The following is a 14,831-nucleotide window of genomic DNA, read 5'->3' on the forward strand; positions in this document are numbered from 1 at the left end:
AACAGCTGTCAAGGCGTGACAATTTCGTGTTCTTGATGAAGAAGAGAAGGAAAACGTTGGCTTCTGTCCGCGGAAGGTGAAGTGTTTGGCTGAGTCAGAAGAGGATTACTTGTTTGGAGGCGAGACAAGTGACGACAAGAAGACTCAAATGTCTTGTGAATGTCCAATTTCCAAGCGCTGTTGTCTCGTGCTGCCGCACCTTCACCTTCGCCCGACAGCAAAGTGAAGTCGAAAGAGGCTGGACCGGCAGGTACGAACAAGTGGGTCGACTTTGTCATCACTGCCAAGAAGGAGCTGGAAACAGCTTGAGCCTTGACCGCCATTGACCACATCATTCCATTCGCAAGAACAGCTATAGACGACTGCTGCAGATGAAGACAAGGCTATTGCAAAGATGTCCGCACTTCATGACGGTGGCTGCATATCATTTCGACATGCGTCACACTACCCATGCTTGAGTTCACGCGAAGCTCACGCGGAGATTGCTACGCCACAGACGCGTTGCTTCGCGTCTCCAGGGTGGGGAGGGGGTTTGTGATGGATCTGTTTCTGGACACTGAATTCTCTGCGCAAACCTGTTGCCACTCAGCTTGTCCGCCTGGTGTGTTGACGCTCGTGCTAACACTCAGGTGCTAGCACGAACAAGTGCAGCTGTGCCCAAATGGAAGAGCCGGCCATTGCAGAAGAAGCTATCCGTCTGCCGGAGGAGAGGCCGGAAGAAGCTGACCCAAAGGAAGTCGAAGTACCCCAGCAGGACAAGTTCGGCGATGTTGAGAACTCGGATTCTGAAGTGGGCTGCACGAGCAATAGTTGGAAGTTGAAACAGAATCTGCTGAGCGCCCTGCAGAAGATCCAGCCATCAGGCAGCTTCGCCCATTCTGCTGGTCTCGCAAATCAATTCATTGATCCCATAATATGGATACCAGATAATCAACCGCCCATAACACTTCCAGTGCACGAAGTTGAAGCGAAAAGGCTCATTGCATGCAGTCATCAGGCTCCATTTGGCAAAGGATCTGAGACCATTATTGACCAAAATGTCAGGAGGACATGGGAACTGAACCACGATCAGTTTCGCGTATGCAATCCAGCCTTCAACGACACAGTAATGTCTCCCGTCCTTGTCAACGTGGCCGATGAACTGGGCGTGCCCAAAGGAACGACAATTAGCGCTCAGCTGTACAAACTGCTCATCTACGAACGAGGTGCGATGTTTCGAGCTCATACAGAGTAAGTGAAGCCGAACACCACTTGAGGCAAAATTTGACGAGAGAAAAGTACAGAAAAGGTTCCGGGCATGTTCGGCACGCTCGTAATCTGCCTGCCTTCAGCACATGAAGGTGGTGACCTTGTTCTGACACACCGAGGATCGACGAAACGCTTCTCCACTTCAAGAGAACAGCCCTGTTATGCTTGCTGGTACTCCGACGTGCAGCACGAAGTCCAAGAAGTAACATCGGGTTACCGCATTGTTCTGACCTACAATCTGGTTCAAACCGAAAACCCAGTACGAAATTTATCTGCCTTGGGTATGGAACGGGACTACTCGGAATTGAAGCGCCCTCTCAAAAGTTGGTCAGCCTCAGAAACCGGAGCAGTCGTGCACATACTTGAGCACAAGTATACGGACGTTAGCTTGCGACTATCCGCGATGAAAGGGGCTGACCACAGCAGAGTCATGGCACTTCAACGATTTGCTGGAAAGTACAATTACAACATCTTCCTCGGGTCCATGGAGCACGAAATGAGCGGGTCTGCGGAGGACGACTACGATCGGTACGACTTCCATGGAAGACGGTACGGGCGTGGAGGGTGGCACGAGGATTGTGATTCATCCGACGATGGTTACCACGCCATAGACGAGGTCATTGACGAGAGGACGACCCTGAATCGCGTGGTACTGCCTGATGAAGCAGGCACAGAGATCCTGACGGATGTCGACTTTGATCACGATGAACTACTCTGGGATGAAGCGTTTACCGGCGTACGTGAGCCGGACGAGCACGACTACGAAGGCTATACCGGCAACGCAGGCGCTCAAGCGACGCATTGGTACCGCGATACTGTAAGTGTGCAGGAGTCATTGGTCGATTCTCACCAGCAAATGATGTTAGCATCTCAGACGGCTCTTTGCCGTGCAGCTGTGCCCAGGGCGATGTTAATGAGCAGACGTTCTCACGTTCTGTGTCTCTGCCAAGAAAGCGATGCCTGTTGGCATGGCTCCTCAACGATCTTGTGCTAATTACGATTAGGTCGTGATCCTTGTGCCGGGCAAACGCACAGTGCAGTGGTGTCTGAAATCCTACTCCAAAGGTAGCAGTGGTCGTGGCGACATTCTCCCGCTACGGACGTGGTTGAAAACTAGGTGCAACCAACAAAGCTCAAACGAGGACATAGAGCAAGCGAAGAGCGATCTATGCGAGGCCTGCATCTACGTGACGCAGCAGAATACTGAGACAATATTCGGAAGACCTGCTTTCCCGGCAGATATCTACAACGAGGCTGTCAAGATCCTCTTGCAACTAGGGAATTACGATGGTCTTGTTGCGGCAGTTGCAAGTTCAGCGGATCAAAAGTCATCTGCAGCTTTCGCAACTCTTGCACCTCTGATCAGTGATCGCTTTGAGAGACTGGCTCCAGCGTAAGAAGCATATTGAAGCATGTGTTAGGTTCGCGCAGCTGACAACTTGAAGCCTCACAAAAGCATTCGGCCGATTCAATTCCATCAAATTCATGTTCGAGGCACTCAAGGCACTCTTCAATGACCAGCTTGGCGGACAAACCGGCCCCACGGCGGACTGGATCAAAGGCACAGTAAAGCGAGCAATAGGCGGAGTCGTCGAGCCAGAAGAACAGGACGGTACGACTCTGGCAGAGATTACCATATCTTTCAGAGGGTTGCATGAGCAAGTATCTAGTCTGGCTGTGATTCGGCTGCGTACTAATTCTTGATAGCATGTCTGAAGTGATCAAGCGACGCACTGGTAATACAAACTTCATGCTAGCTTTTCTGGCAGAGTTGATCAGAAAGGCCCACGGCGCTCTTCCACCGGCGGAAGTACTTGTCATTGTCAAGCATTTCATGGGCGATGTCCTCGACGGCTTCCTTCCAACACTCCTGTCGACAGGAGGCCAGAAGGAAATGAAAGGATACAACTACCTTGTCACTACTGTTGCACAAGCAAGCCGGAATACTGCTCCGAACATAGCAGAGCTGTGGCGCTATCTCTTCCAGAACGACATGCGCGCTGAAATCGAGTCTTTCTTTACCGCAATGGACCGCGCGATCATGGCCAGCTGCACAACATTACTAGTGGGCGTGTTCATGCCGTTTCTGAAGCTCTTACAACCGCTTGCCAAGGCCAACCTCAACAACGACTATGCACCCATGTTTCGAAAACTCTATTGCAGTATCTTTGGAGCTTGCATTGAAAATTACGTCCAGAAACAGCCCCCATCAACGCAGAGCTGGGCACGAGATCGTCTCAAGCGCAGCTGTGCCACCTGTTTCCAAGTAAACCTCTATCTCACCAGCGTTACACAACAAGTCGGCCGCTTTTCTTTGGGAAAACCAAAGGCACAACATGTACAACAACAGCTTGTCTCAGCCCGCAACATCGACTGCACGCATGCCACAAAGCCTTATACAAGGCCTCTGATGCTGGTCATAACCAAAAGGGATCGTGCCCAAGCCGCCTATGATACCTGGTATGCCCGATGCGATTCCCTTGCCAAAATGATGGGAAGTTTTGAGCTAGATGTGCTCTGGGATGTGCTGGGTCGAGACTACGTGGAGCTGATCGGGATGCGATCAGTGATTCACTCCGCAGAAGCGAGACTTCCCCTCGACGTGAAGAGGCCGCCATCAAAGATATTGTTACCAAGGCCTAATCCACCGCGGATGGCTACGGTACCCGCTGCGGCTTCTGGTCCTCCTCATGCCGGCACGAAGAGGAAGATCGAAATCGTTGATCTTCTTGACAGTGATTGATGCCGCTACTGGAGAACGAGCGCTACTGTATAACTAATGAATCATCGAAGTTAGGCGAGATGTATTCGCGAGTCCTTCTTCCTCGGAGTCTGCTCCATACAGACCATCATGCGCGCCAACCCCAGACCATCACAATTCGATAGCGTCGAATCGAGAACGCACGAGACCGATTAAGATGACCACCGCTTCGAGACGAGCGAAGCCATGGCTGGTGACCAGATGACAAAAGTTTGACGCGTTGAGCTGCTCTGTACCGCAGAGGAAAGAGTCATCTGCATTATAGGACATCCAGAATGATATCTCGGCTCAACCGGTCACCCAACGAACTCCACAAAGCAGGCAAAATGACCCAACTCCGTTAGTACCACAACCACATGTCTTGCCTACTCGTCCGTTCTTCGGACGAACACAATGCTGCCGCGCCTACAAGACGTACATGTCTCGCCAAGCCACGATCCTGACGAAGACCAGATTAGTGATGCACACTAGACCTTAACTTCACACATTCCAGAGATCAGCCATATTGCTCTTGCATGTGTCTGCCTACCTGCCTGCCTAACTGTCACTGCAACTGCGTGGAGTACTTCACATTCCCCACGCAAAAATGTCCCAAAAGCCCTACTATGCACCATATGCTGTGCAAACTGCTCCTTCATGCACCTCCCCCAATTTCGCAAAACAACCACATACGCGAGCACAGTATCCGTGGTACCATCTCCGATCTCTCATCAGCCCCGATCACACATTCCACACCACGATCCTCGAGGGAATGTGGAGTGGAGCTGAGCTGCGATGCAGAGACCAGGGTTGTTCCCTTACCCCAGCCGCGCCAGCGCCAGCTACCTATGTACTAGCTTAGCTCAGAAAGGAACATGCTTGCGAAAACTGCTCGCTGACGTGCTTTTGCTTGACCACAGCAGCCCAACTGCTACTGTCGCAGGAAGGTTTTATCAACAACCAGTACCATAGAATGACAAGCATGCAAGTAGAAGCGTACTTTAATGCAAATGATGCCAAGCGACATGCTCAGAAACGTGGCTCAATGATGAGGTTTTCTTTCAATTGCTGTTGTACATCTACATTGACTGGATGCTTCATCCATCTCTCTGTCTAGCTATCTGTATCCGACTCGCTTCGGTCTGACATCGTACAACCATATCAGTACATACAGAAGCTAATGCCAAGAAAAGACGAGCGCCAGATGATGATGCGCGTAGAGGAACAAAGCCAGCCTGCGTGATGCAAACGAGCCACGAGCTGCGAGCAGAAACGCTCCGCTATAGATAACATTCCGTATTCCGAAAATGTAGAACCAAAGGGAATCCGTTTGCCGAACCAAGGGAATAGCGGACTCGTTGATGGCGAAGACCGCTGTGTGTTGTGGAATATTCTTTTTCTGGCTAACCTCCTGGGTTACCGTCGACGTCGTCGTCTTCCAGACCTCCTTCCATTCTGTGGTCTCGAGGGGTATTTTTCCTTACGCCGCCGATACAAAATAAAAACGCCTTTGCCTTGTGCCCAATGTGCGAGGACCATGATGAAGAGACCTCGCTATGCTATTGTCGTGTACCAGAAAAGGCCGAGAGTGTCGCGTATTCGTGGTTGTACTGCACGCGCGCACATTACGAAGAGGTTCGTTGGTGATGAAGGTTGAACTTCATCCAGGTTCATCATCGTGAAGCTTGCCTCAGGCTGCCAGTTTCCGAGGTTCGCTGACGTTGAACTTCGGCCTTGACCATTTTCTCTGCGACATCTGAAGGCGTTGCCGCAGAGGTGTTCATGCTCCGGGCGCCAGCGATGAGGTAGCCTTCTTCACCCTCGAGCTCCAGTGGCGTTACAGGTCCAGGACTTCCTAGAGGTTGCAATCGTGGACTGACTGGTTTGCCACCAACGGCTGTGGAGAAGAGTTCCCGATGATTGAAGTACAGTTGTTTCTGTGCATCGTTGTACAGTCGCTGGTATTGCCTCGGAGACATTGGCGGTTGTGGTGAGGAGGCATGGGAATTGACATCTGGCGTGGAATTGAGACTGCTCTGCGCAGATGGGAAATTCGCGGGATGGAATCTCGGAAGTGACGGCAACCGCAGCGAGTTGCTCGGAGCTCGTCGCTGTTGCTGTTGGGTGTGGTGATGGTGCTGACCGCTGCTCGTTCGTGAATGCATTGGTCGTTGTGGTGGTGATTGGAAACCGTCGAAGTGACCTGAGTTCTTATAGCCAGGCGACAGAGGTGAAGTTGGTCTCATGGCGGGCGAGGTGCGTGGCGAAGGCATCCCTCTCGGAGCAGCCAAACCGGAATAGAAGCCGGGGGTGGGTGAACGTCCTCGGGCAGGAGCGGTCGTGGTTGTCGTCGTGGTGTTGGGCCGCGAGCGTGCTGATGATGTGGCAGTAGCAGAGAGCGAATGCAGCTTGGTGGCGGCGTTGGAAGACATGCGATCACGAGCAAGCTCCCCAAAGTGCGTCTGGTCGTTACACCTCGCAGCACCACTAGCGGAAGTGATGCACGCCTGCGTCTTGGAAATGGATGCAAGCCAAGCGGTGGGTCGTGAATGGAGACTAATAACCGACAAACGAGCTGCGCGTCTATGCTGGCTGGTGGCTCGCTGTACTTTGTGCTGCCGCCGGGTCGCGCGCTGGAGCACGCCCACGCTTTTCTTGAATTAAAATCGCGATGCACAGGCGGTTGACGTCGTTGTCACGAGACGGTCTCCTGGCTTGTTTGTCTCCTTGTCGTGACAATGCCGCGTGGGCTGGTCTTTGTTTGTGATTTGCGATATGTCGATGTTTGTGCTAGTGAGGCACAGCTAGCAGCGACGATTCGGCTTCTTCTACCGTCGGCCAGGTGGGCGTCTGATCGTTACTCTTTATCGACAAGAGGAAATTGAGTGCCTGTGTGGACCCTGGGCGCTGTGTGCGTATGAGAAGGGCGATTGCACGGTTTATGTGGAGCCAGTGCCTGAGCTTTCTGTTGCACACCGTTGTCGGGTCGCGGAGATCAGTAGTGACAAGAGTACTTGCTGCTGCCTCTTGCTGTGCTAATTCGAGGTGCCACTGCCGCCTTCCCGTTGTGGGTTCTTTGTTCGAAGGAAGGGCAGTTGTGGAATCGGCGGCTCTCCTGCACTTTTCTACCACGCCTGCGCGCACTACTCGCGAGCATGTTCTCGAACAATGAAGACGGCATTGATTACAAGCCACTTACTCCGATCAGGCTAGGCACGGAGGTGACGGCCCATGACGGTGTTGCAATTATCAGATGACGGCCTCTTCACGCAAAGCTCGGCAACTAATAGAAAAGAAGGGTACCCCGCAGAGCCAGCAAAGGCAAAGGCAAAATCCATCTACGCGTGCTGTAATAATTCAGCACTTCCCAGACCGAGAGTGGACGATGCGCGGCCGCGGTCAGCGAATCACCCTTGCCAATTATCTCATCATCTGCAATATCCACCTTTTCTGCTCCAAGAGAGCGGTTCGCTGCTGGGTCACCAGACCGCAGCTTCATCAGCAGGAATCGAAGGGTGCCGAAGCGGGAGAAGCGCACACTACCAAAACTACTACTGCAATGGTAGCCTATGATGGACTCAGCTCCGTGGCCTTCGGAACACTCGGGTCGTTTCTTGCTTCCGTACAGAAACGGCGTCTCTACTTGTCACAATGCCATCAAGTGCGAACGCTCGCCCTCGAAGCGCCGCGGTTGTAACAACAACGTCGCGCATCTCGGAGCAGTATCCGCCTATCAAAATACGTAGTAGAGGTGAGGAGAAGGACCAGTCCTGGTGATTTCAGCAAGGATTGCCGACTACGCATGAGGATCTCATCCCTATAACGACCGCGCAGTTGACCCTTGTGATCGATAGCCCAATGATACGCATACACTTGTTTCTCTTTCCAGATCGCTACTCGGGAAGCCGCGGTTGTGCCTCTCTCTCATTCACACGTGTATCAGCAACGCGAGAGGACCATCACCGTTCCCACGTTCGCTCTCTCGCCTCTGGAGATACGAAGAGGTCAGGAAAGGATTTCCCGCCATGCGTCACGACACATGGCGCCGTCGAAACTCAAAAACGGCAGATAGCCACACCCGCTGGCCGATGATCGCATCCTTGTCCGATGCGCGAGCTTGAGCCTCCTCTTTGTTGCCTGCCCTGCCCGTTTCATCTTGGTCCGATTTTCAGCCGCACGGCGTCAACCAGTGCGCTTTTCTGACATCGATGACTGTCGTGGACGGCCTTCATTGATGGATTCGTCAGACAAGGTGGTGCTCGCTTCCTGTCCGTCTACGTCGTCCTGCCACGCCAGACCAGGGCCGAGCGGTGTATCCATGGTGGAGAGTATGCACGAAGACCGCAAAGATGAGTTGTCGCACTTGGGACGTGGGGGCTAAAGCGCATATGACAATGGACATTTGAAGAACTTGACGTTGCTCGGCGTGGAGGTAGACGAACGCGCATTGTCAGCAGGACGTCCTGCCATCGCGATTCTGAGATTGAAGGAACGTTAGAGACATTTCGGCTTCACGAGCCTCATATGTGGCATGAACGTGTGCGTCACCCTAAGCGCCCTGCATGAGTTGCTGACGATGATGCTTTCGTCAAGCCGTGGTTGTTCTGCAATGAGGAGTCGGTGGCTTCTGCAGGGAGGTGCCACAGCATTGGTTCTGCGAATGTCTTGGACGTGACGGAGAGATGATGGTATTGAATTTTGAGAGTAGACGCCTAAGCCGCAGCTTCGGTAGGCCTAGAACATTCAGTCGACTTGTAGTGATGAGAAATGACAGAGAGATAGAATGTTGATCTTTTGAGCGGTGAGCGTGTACCGAAGTACAGCACTGTGTAGCAGCTGGCAAGTATGAGCCAGATCGTGACCACGAGATCGAAGCGGGAGAAGAAAGCGACCAGACATAGCAACTTCATTCCCATCAGAATATTCGTGAACACAAGCAAAGATAGCCCACCGCTCGAAACATCGTCATAGATGGCAGCCAACGACTCGTCTCACTCCTCGACCGCAAGCACGCAAATCCTCCCGCCAGCCACCGTCTCATCTCCTGACCAGCCAAAGAGTAATGTGACCCGAGTGAACAGAATGCGATGATGAAGATACTCGATCTCCTCAGCTTTCATTCTCAGTAGATCTTCTGGCCCTCTCCCTAAAAGATCTCTCCATGCCTCGTCGCTGAAAAGCAATTTCCCGCAGGCTACAGCGCCTGTCTCGTCAATGACTTGCCCGACAATCCTCGGATTGAGGCGTAGAGTGACTTGTTTGTCGCAGCCTTTGCATTTCGCTGTCAGAGCATTTGCGTAGATCGGGATGCTGCAGCATTCGCCAGATAGGAGCATCTGGCGTTTCCAATAGTCTAGTAGTTTGAACTCTGTGATGAGGAGACTAAGGTATCCTTGGAAGATGGTTGATTCAATTGGCTGAGAGCATCGTGCGAGTTCATCCAGGTCGCCGATCGTGTATAAGCAGCGCAGCGAGCTTCCGCGGACATCGTCGGCTGAGAAGATATCTTGTGGGAAAGGCGGATTGATAGCTTCGCGGGTGCGAAGCCGGAGGGCCCATTTGCGTAGCCAAGCTGCGTCTGGAATGGCTGGATCAACGTCGATGATTGTGGCGGAGGTGAGGCTTAGATAGATCTTGAGGATGTCAACCATTGCAGCAAGATGAAAAGAGGCCAGCTTCTGACTTACGTTGCGTCCAATTTTCCAACCTGGTGCTTGGAGGAGCAACACCGTCTCTCCTGGCTTCCAGCATTCTCTCGCGGTATTGTTTGACGCATCGCTGTGCTCCAGAGCTTGGGTTGCGAGAGGAGAGGATGCCGAAGTTCCCCATAAGCCTAGCGTAGCTTCACCAGTATCATCGTGGACTTGTAGGTTCAAGTTCTCCGTGACGCTTTCGTCCTTGCGGGTCACTATTGTCGCGTCAGATACTATCAGGTGGCTGAAATCGGTGAGCGGTAAGGGAGCGATACCTTTCTTCTTCGCGCCAATGCTCTTCACGACCACGAGCAACTTTGCATCGACCACATCGTAGCCTCCGTTCATGAATGTCTCTAGAGTCATGAGGCGATTGATGGGTACGTTGTCTTTGTATTCACGCGGCGTACGATACATCTTGCCGTCGTCGCTGTTCTCGTGTAGCATGATATGACAGTTCCGGTCGCGCTCAGGAAAGATTGAAGTGAATAGTGGTGCACTTGAGCTTGATAGTGTTCCATTCTCGCCATTGCTGACTGTCACACATATCAGCATTTGATAGCAAGCGCTTCAGCGACAGATTGCCATACTGTGATTGACCCAGACAGACACAAGAGAGCCAATGCGGATATTTGGCAAGCGTGTTGCATACCACAGACGGACTGTGATCGCACCACTGCCGTCTTTCACACACAGCTTCACGCAACCTTTCGCGGAGCGTGGTGTCCGGGATGAGTTGGCAACATCAAAGATATTAGCCACTCGTCCCATGAAGGTCACGGCCTTTGGGCCTGCGATGAGGTCGCTGATCTCCATGTCCATGTATTCGAAGTCTTTGCCTAATCAGCGATTGTCACAGCAACCCAAGATGCTCCTTACCCGGATGCCATGTCTCTTGGGCTTTGGGTTTGAGAGCTTCTTGAAGTTCCTCGGCAGTGAAGCCATCGCCCACAGGTGTCTCTACAGCCGGAGATTTGACTGGAGAGGTGACTGGTGTCAGATAAGCCTGAATGGAGGCGTTGGTGCTCTTAGAGCCGCCCATGTTTAGGATGTATCAAAAGTGTATGAAGAATGTGTATGTGGGACGAAGAGGTGCCAGATGAGATGGAGGCAGAACTGGCCGTGCGAGGAAGGAGCGCGTGCATCGCGACTTCCTCAGCACCTTCCCAAGCTTCTTGATTTCGCCACCTACCTACTGTTGATGTAAGTGCGCACTCCTTTTGTCGAGCAAACACAACAGCCTCGATGGCTTGCTAAAAGTGTGCACATCCTGCGCAGAGTCCTAGCATCGCACGTGGCCAAGAGTGGCTGCTCGGGTGCAGCAGGCTCTATGTGGCGAGCACACTGTCTGTGACCTCCATCCGCCGGGCTCCAGTGGGTTATCCTACTCTCAGGATTGCGGCAGCCGGTTCGAAGTCAACATCTGGGGCTGCTCTTCGGTGTGCGACTGCTGCCAATGAAAGGTGCTTGTTGCCTATCCCAGCATCTTTCAGGTCTTTCCACGCCACGCACTTGCACTCGCAGCTTGATCTTGTAAAGTCTGCCGCAACCACGGCTCTCCTTGCGCAACCCCATTGGCCATTGCCGCGTCCTCGCCAGTAGTCGCAACAGCAGAAGCACAAGTCTGCTGGGCTGCGTCTACGACTTTGCTCCAAGTGTTTAGATCAAATTTCCCTGCGGATTGGTCGAGCAATTGTTCACCGTCCTTGTCGAAAGCAAGAGCGTGTATGCTTCTACTGCTCTTGATGGTCTTCTCATCAGGCGCCACAACGATCTCTCCCTCGACATCGACAGCTGCCAGAACAGCACTCATCGTCGTCGCAAGCGGTAGTCCTCCATCGGCCAGTGCAAGGAAGGCAGCGTTCAGCAATGCGGGCAAGGTCGAGATGTCTGTAGGCGTTTTGCGAAATTTCATGGTTGGCTCTTTCGTGACTTGCAGCGTGACTTGGATCAGTGTTCGCGGGTGCATGTGAACAAGCAGAATGCTTTTGAGAACGGATGCTACCACTGTCCCGAGCCACCTTTCACGCGGCCCACCGACCCCAGCAGTTGGCCGCAAGTTGACCTCGATTGCAGCTTCTTCCGGCAATTCATCTCGTCGTTGCACGTCAACGGGCCCATTGACACCGGCGATGACGGTGTAGAGACCATCTGAGAACACCGTTGATCCATCGGCCCTCACCAACGGGTGCTGCATCACTTGCGGTCCCATCTTGCTGTCAAGTGCGGTGCGTGTGGCAGACAAACAGTGTTGCCAAAATCGTAGCTCGAGCTGTATGGAGGCGTGCTGTGCCATGATTGGCTGTTGGGCAGCAGCGACCACAACATCCCAGCTTCACGTAAACACGAGACCACCGCCGCACCCGCACAGACAACGACCACTTCGCGAGGCCATCCTTACAGCAAAAGTCGCACGACGCGCCGGCGAGCGCAAATTTCCTCAATTGACGCTCCATATGTATGCGCGACGACTCGATCTGCGACGATAAGCTTTCGCGCACGCGACTGCACACCCACGCGACCTGCCCGAAACCTGGACCCAAGACATGTCAATCGTGTTGACACGAGCGCCGCTAGAAGTCATTGGAATGAACGGAGGCGCTACTCAGAAAAGACGCAGTGCGCGACTGTCGGGCGAGGGCAACGGCGAGAATGAACCACCGGCGAAGAAGGCGAAGGTCAATGGAGGCACGACGACCACGATAAATACAAAACAACAAGATGGCGAACCTAAGAAAGCTGCGAGTAGAAAGAAACGGCAAGGTAGGGACACGCTGCGAGGGAGCACAGGTGGGATTTTGGCGCTGACCTTGGGCAGAATATACCGATCAAGCAGACGACTTCCAGTTCGCACGGAAAAGCAGTAAGCGGAAGAAGACCACCCAGGATGCTGTTGTTCATAGCAATTTGGAAGCTGCACCAGCAGCTGAAAGTGCACCAGTGGCGGAGAAGGAAGAGCCTGCGCAGGCCGAGCCTCCAGCTGAGGAGCCAGCACCGAAAACCACGCAAAAGAAGACGCGAAGACGACTGCCAACGACACCTGAGCGCGAAGTTACCGAGAAGCCATCCCGACGGAGCAAACGCCTGTCAGATGAGAAGTCGACAGAAGCAGCAGCGCAACCCTCCCCACACAGGCGAGCCTACGCAAAGTCGCACGAGAATGCGGATCGTTCACCAAGTCCGGGGCGAGGACGTCCTCTTACGGTGGAGAAGAAGCGATCACAGCCAGCTGAGGAGCGAAGAGAGACTCGAGTGATGCAAATTTCTTTACCTTTTGCCGATACCCCCATTCAACGGCGAAACAAGGAGATGCGCAAGACGAGTGCGGAAAGCCATCGGCGTAGCAGCACAGGAATGCGTGGGAAACGGGCGAGTAGTGTTATTGACGAAGGGCGAGGCAACGGTAAGTCGATCATTTCTTTCAAAAATGGGTGTGCAGCTCCTCACCTGGTGCTTTTGCATGCAGAGCTGTCAGACACAACAACAGTTCAGTCGAATCACCCTTCGGTGGAGCCGACAGTGACCGGTTCCTCGCCTGACAGCGCTTCTGGAGACCAAGCAATGTCTACCGCTGAACCTCAGATCACGAACGGGGACATACAAGAAACAATTACTGACGAGAGTTCCGCCTTTTCAGCTCTGCCGCATACCGAAGTTCCGGCCAACGAGTTTTACAAGCATATATCTGCAGACATCACTGAACCTCGCCGCATGCGATCTCTGCTTGGGTGGTGCGGGACAAGACTGTTACCACCAAAACCTCACCCTCCAACTCAGAATACCCCATCGGCAATGCTGGAATTTCAAGCGCAGCAAGCAGGTGAGTAACATTATCTCCCCTCCATCTTTCGGCCGACTGATGTTTTATTAGCGCACGTCATTCAAGAAGAGCTGTCACAAAGCCTGATGACGAACGGAACACTGAGCGACTGGTTTTCGAGGGACGAGTCGATTCCGCCTCAAATACCTCTGCGCAAGAAAGCAAACCCTCGAAATGTTGCCAATGCTGCAAAAGCTGAAGAGCTGGAACGAGAATTAGAACGGTAAGCATCACAGTCTCCCGGAGTCCCTATAGCAGCTGACGGTTCCCTGTGTAGATTAAAGTCAGAGCGCGCCGAATGGGATGCTCTAACAAAATCGGCGGCTTCTGTAACACTACAGCCCAGCAGCACCGAAGACCAACAACCTGCCGAAACGGGAAGTCTATCACCAGTGCATCCGGACCTACTCGATAGTCCACAACGCAGGATCTTTGAACAATTAACTTCTTCGGAAGATGCAACAGCCACAGTCGCCGACCCGGGGACAATTCAATCACGGCTGAAAACTATCTCCGAAGACTTGGAATTCGCGGTGGATCAGTTCGCCCACGGGATTCATACTCTCAGCACGACGCGCGAAACTGCGGAGCGTGTGGCGGAGAAGTCTTTGGCGGATGCTGCGAATGTACTGGAGGAGAGGGAGAAGCTCAGAAACCAAGGAAGCCAGGCTGTAAATCAGATGGACGCGCTGAGGGGTTTGGCGAGGGTTTTGAATTCGCAGCAGCAGCAAAGGCGGTAGCTGAATCCGAAGTCTGCGACTTTGTATCAGTGACTAAATTACTGTTGCTATGTGCAGGAAGGAGTTGCTCGTACAACTCTTCTTCTTGGCTGACCGTTATCCAAGTTGGAAAATGGATGGCTAAGGCGGAAGAGGGAATTTCAGCAGTGGACAACGGCAGACAGACAACTTTACGACATGAAGAACGTGATTCGTTTCCCGCATGTGCTGTGCAGTGGCTGTGTTTCCATTTTCTGTTCTCGTCAGGGTTGTTCGATGATAGGGCCCGGAAGTGACAAGGAGTTCGAATATCCATAGATCGAATGCTGATCGTCTTTCACAATCGATCCAGGTGTCATCAAGATCGTGGTTGCTGCCCGATAGCATGAGACCACTATACGGCAAAGCGGACGGAATGCAATACTATACAAAGCCTACACGGTTCCTAAGTTTGAAAGAACGATGATATTTGTGGCGCTCGCTGTAGGGCAGGCATCGCATCACGCATAGGTGTTGTTTGAAGAGGTTCTTGAATGTGTCCTCTCCGTGGGACGAAACAGCTATAGGAACTGTTCCGGTGTGTGGGTAGTGGGAGCAGACGTTTGATGTCA

The 14,831-nt window shown here is 52.8% G+C and overlaps 5 protein-coding genes across 5 annotated transcripts; 2 read left to right on the plus strand and 3 right to left on the minus strand.

Moving 5' to 3' along the window:
• Positions 1-661: 661 nt before the first annotated feature.
• RHO25_000330 (uncharacterized protein) lies at positions 662-3,991 on the plus strand (the record flags this gene model as incomplete). Its single annotated transcript, XM_023592949.2, has 5 exons — positions 662-1,230; positions 1,279-2,065; positions 2,253-2,641; positions 2,694-2,897; positions 2,956-3,991. The coding sequence occupies 5 exons, from the start codon at positions 662-664 to the stop codon at positions 3,989-3,991; spliced, it is 2,985 nt and encodes a 994-aa protein (XP_023460180.1).
• A 1,670-nt stretch (positions 3,992-5,661) lies between these two features.
• On the minus strand, positions 5,662-6,234 carry RHO25_000331 (uncharacterized protein; the record flags this gene model as incomplete). The annotated part of the gene is made up of 1 exon (XM_065602005.1): positions 5,662-6,234. One exon carries the CDS (start codon positions 6,232-6,234, stop codon positions 5,662-5,664), a length of 573 nt encoding a protein of 190 aa, XP_065458077.1.
• Positions 6,235-8,979: 2,745 nt separating this feature from the next.
• On the minus strand, positions 8,980-10,723 carry RHO25_000332 (uncharacterized protein; the record flags this gene model as incomplete). Its single annotated transcript, XM_023592951.2, has 5 exons — positions 8,980-9,621; positions 9,676-9,896; positions 9,957-10,217; positions 10,272-10,514; positions 10,561-10,723. The coding sequence occupies 5 exons, from the start codon at positions 10,721-10,723 to the stop codon at positions 8,980-8,982; spliced, it is 1,530 nt and encodes a 509-aa protein (XP_023460186.1).
• A 447-nt stretch (positions 10,724-11,170) lies between these two features.
• Positions 11,171-11,893, minus strand: RHO25_000333 (uncharacterized protein; the record flags this gene model as incomplete). The annotated part of the gene is made up of 1 exon (XM_065602006.1): positions 11,171-11,893. The coding sequence occupies one exon, from the start codon at positions 11,891-11,893 to the stop codon at positions 11,171-11,173; it is 723 nt and encodes a 240-aa protein (XP_065458078.1).
• Positions 11,894-12,227: 334 nt separating this feature from the next.
• RHO25_000334 (uncharacterized protein) lies at positions 12,228-14,241 on the plus strand (the record flags this gene model as incomplete). The annotated part of the gene is made up of 5 exons (XM_023592952.2): positions 12,228-12,444; positions 12,500-13,084; positions 13,319-13,501; positions 13,553-13,724; positions 13,779-14,241. The coding sequence occupies 5 exons, from the start codon at positions 12,228-12,230 to the stop codon at positions 14,239-14,241; spliced, it is 1,620 nt and encodes a 539-aa protein (XP_023460185.1).
• Positions 14,242-14,831: the final 590 nt, after the last annotated feature.

Source organism: Cercospora beticola, chromosome 1, assembly GCF_033473495.1.
Source record: "Cercospora beticola chromosome 1, complete sequence".
NCBI classification, from domain to species: Eukaryota; Fungi; Ascomycota; class Dothideomycetes; order Mycosphaerellales; family Mycosphaerellaceae; genus Cercospora; species Cercospora beticola.